General features: G+C 24.9%; 1 protein-coding gene across 1 annotated transcript; it reads right to left on the reverse strand.

Annotated features, from left to right (window-relative positions):
• Positions 1 to 605: 605 nt before the first annotated feature.
• LOC135931714 (transmembrane protein 50A-like) lies at positions 606 to 1,502 on the reverse strand. Its single transcript, XM_065468986.1, has 6 exons — positions 1,395 to 1,502; positions 1,233 to 1,345; positions 1,122 to 1,189; positions 981 to 1,073; positions 874 to 934; positions 606 to 830 (listed from the first exon to the last, which is right to left on the reverse strand). The coding sequence occupies exons 1-6, from the start codon at positions 1,488 to 1,490 to the stop codon at positions 788 to 790; spliced, it is 474 nt and encodes a 157-aa protein (XP_065325058.1). The 5' UTR covers positions 1,491 to 1,502; the 3' UTR covers positions 606 to 787.
• Positions 1,503 to 2,808: the final 1,306 nt, after the last annotated feature.

The raw sequence follows: 2,808 nt of genomic DNA on the forward strand, positions 1-2,808 counted from the left end.
AAAAATTTAAGGATATATACACACAAATTAATTTTCAATGTTTAAAACTTATAGAAAAACATGCAAAGTGGCTAAAAAGATTCATCAAATTTTGTAAAATGTTAATTTTAATCTTAGTCATTCTTAAAGCTTAAAGACAAGTTTTAGTGAGAAATAGATGTCCAAGCATTACTGCTACCAATGTGCAAAATCTTTAGGCTTACAAAATGTTAATTTGGTTATAATCTTAATCGGGCCGTTTTTTAAAATCGACCCCAATTGGGCTTTTTAACAACACTAGATATAGCCTTAATAATAGTTTATTAAGGAAAAATTTTAAACAAAAAAGAAAATGTTTACAAGAAAATTTTTGATTAAGCTGAACTTAATAGTTTTATTGGAAATCTATTTATCAGTGCTTTTTTAACATTAGCAAAGATATATAAATAATTAAAACTAAGAAAAAATTTACTATAGTATTTATATTTTATAAGATAGAAGTAAAGAAGATGCAATATATAATTAATAAAATTATAGCAATTCTATTTAAATTTTAATTATTTAAAGATAGGAAGAAATATTAAGTAATTCAAATGTTTTTTGAATAGAATGGTTATACAAAAAATATATTTAAAATTTGTAAATATTTCTACTACATTTTTGCATAAAATAAATTTAATATCTATATTTAATTAATTACTAAACTATATAATATGCTAAAATTAAATAAATAGACACCTACCAAACATATAAAAATTTAATATTTTCAACTATTAAAAGCATATCTGGATTTAGTATTAATTTTTTGTCAAAATTGATCTTCAGCTCGCATAAATTTAAATACCAGGCAACTAATTTATACATAGATTTATCATATATTTTTTTAAATTATACCTAGCAAAAATTGCAATATTTTGCAGAAATACAGCAACACCTGGCCATTGCGGTGATTTTTCTATTATTTAAATTGCATATTTAGGTCATTCAAAAAAAATTGTTACGTGGTATAACATAAGCACCAAACAATATCCAGGTTGCTGAAATGATTGCTGCAAATGCCAAAAGAAATCCTAAAAATAGCCATGCTTTTGCACCTAAAATTGTTTTACAAATTATGATTAATGATTTGGACTTGTTATAACCTCTCTGTCCCATGCATCCTGAGGAATATGAATCACCTAATACTTGTTGATTTGATATTGAATTGACCCTTAGGATTAAATAAAATGTATTTTTTTTAAGAAGTTTAGTACATGAACAAAGCGAATGTGCCTATTACACCACAAACATGATATGAATGATTAAATTGTAGCTTGCTAGGATATTTAGCAGATGCATCTATTAGTATCCACCATCCTATAAAAAACTTTATATACTGGGCATTAAGAACACTAAGGTATATATTTATTATATACTAATGTTCCAGATATAATAGATGCTACAATATTACGTCTTTCGCCTAAATTTAAGAATTCTAGATTGAACCTCATATGATCGAGGCATCCCGCCATTGTAAATAAATAAGTTTGTCAAAATGCCGAATAAAGAAAATGATTTGTAGATTTGAATTGCAGCTCCAAAATATTTTGAGAGTACTTGTAAGTACCAAGACTTAGGCGACACATTGCAAAAAATATTTTGGTGGTTAAAAAAACACAATTTACTTAAACTTATTAGAAAATTTTCACAACGAGAAATATTTCCAGCCATTATAGCCTTAATTTGAAATTTTTACTAATTTTAAAAAGGTTCACAAAAAAAAGAATATATTACATCTTTCTTCAGTACACTAGCCAACGTAAATAGACTAATGATTATCGGAAAGTTTTCGCATATTGAATGAATCAGAATGTCTACCATTTTAATTTAGTGGAAAATTAAATTGTTGAGCTTATAAACCAAAAATATTCGCAAAATATCAGTTATCTACAATAGTTATTCACCAATATCGTCCAAGTTTGTGCTTAAATTTTTAAAGGAACTATTTTTAACTGTTATTTTTCGCTGTGGGTTCATCTATACCATGAGAGATAGAGATATTTGAACCAGTAACATCTGCGATATTCATGATGAGAGATATATGTGAACTAACGGTTACTTCTGGTATAATGAGAGGAAGAAAAATATGTGAACCAACCACTTCTGAGGGATCACATTTTTATTTTTATGTGTTTTAAAATAGCCACATTTTTGTAAATCATAGAAGTTCTATATATTGCAAACAAATCATAGACATTATTTTTCAGATTAAACTTTCTCTTATCGTTTGTAATTGAATAGGGTTAGTTCTCAGCAAACTCATATTTATGCCAATGCATTCATTGTAAAAGAGGATGATCTAAAAAATAATTCATCTATTTCTAAATGATTAAAAAGGGTAACTTTCACAAATTGGTTATCAGTATATATATATATTTATTTTTTGCCTTTACTAGACTTTAAATATATAAAATTATATTTTTCTTAGTTTTATTTTTTTCTTAAACTTTTTTTCAACAATTAATTTTTTCTTTTCTTTTTTTCCCCAATAGAATTTATTTTTTAGAAAAAAATTCAATTAAAACCTCCATTATTTACATTTTTTAGATAAAAAATTCAATTAAAACCTCCATTATTTACAATGAATTAATTATTATGCCATTATGAGCTTGCTGAAATATCTAAACCTTTTAAATTACATTTAAAAGGATAGTTTATTTGGAAAACAATGTGTATGATTGTTTGCAATATATAGATTTGGTCGATGAATTGTATTATAATAATACTATAATAAAAGTATTAATTTTTACAGCAATAAATTTTGTCCTATTTCATCTCAAACTTTAATAG

The sequence above is a fragment of the Gordionus sp. m RMFG-2023 genome, chromosome 1 (genome assembly GCF_954871325.1).
Source record: "Gordionus sp. m RMFG-2023 chromosome 1, tfGorSpeb1-WG-v2, whole genome shotgun sequence".
Lineage (NCBI taxonomy): Eukaryota > Metazoa > Nematomorpha > Gordioida > Chordodea > Parachordodidae > Gordionus > Gordionus sp. m RMFG-2023.

Excerpts from the sequence above, each read along its gene's own strand:
- LOC135931714 (XM_065468986.1), bottom strand. The coding sequence starts at position 1,490 with ATGGCGGGATGCCTCGATCATATGAGGTTCAATCTAGAATTCTTAAAT. Across the intron at positions 1,190-1,232 it reads GGCACATTCGCTTTGTTCAT|GGTCAATTCAATATCAAATC; the intron begins GTACTAAACTTC and ends TTTAATCCTAAG. Across the intron at positions 935-980 it reads TGGTGCTTATGTTATACCAC|AAAAATCACCGCAATGGCCA; the intron begins GTAACAATTTTT and ends TTTAAATAATAG.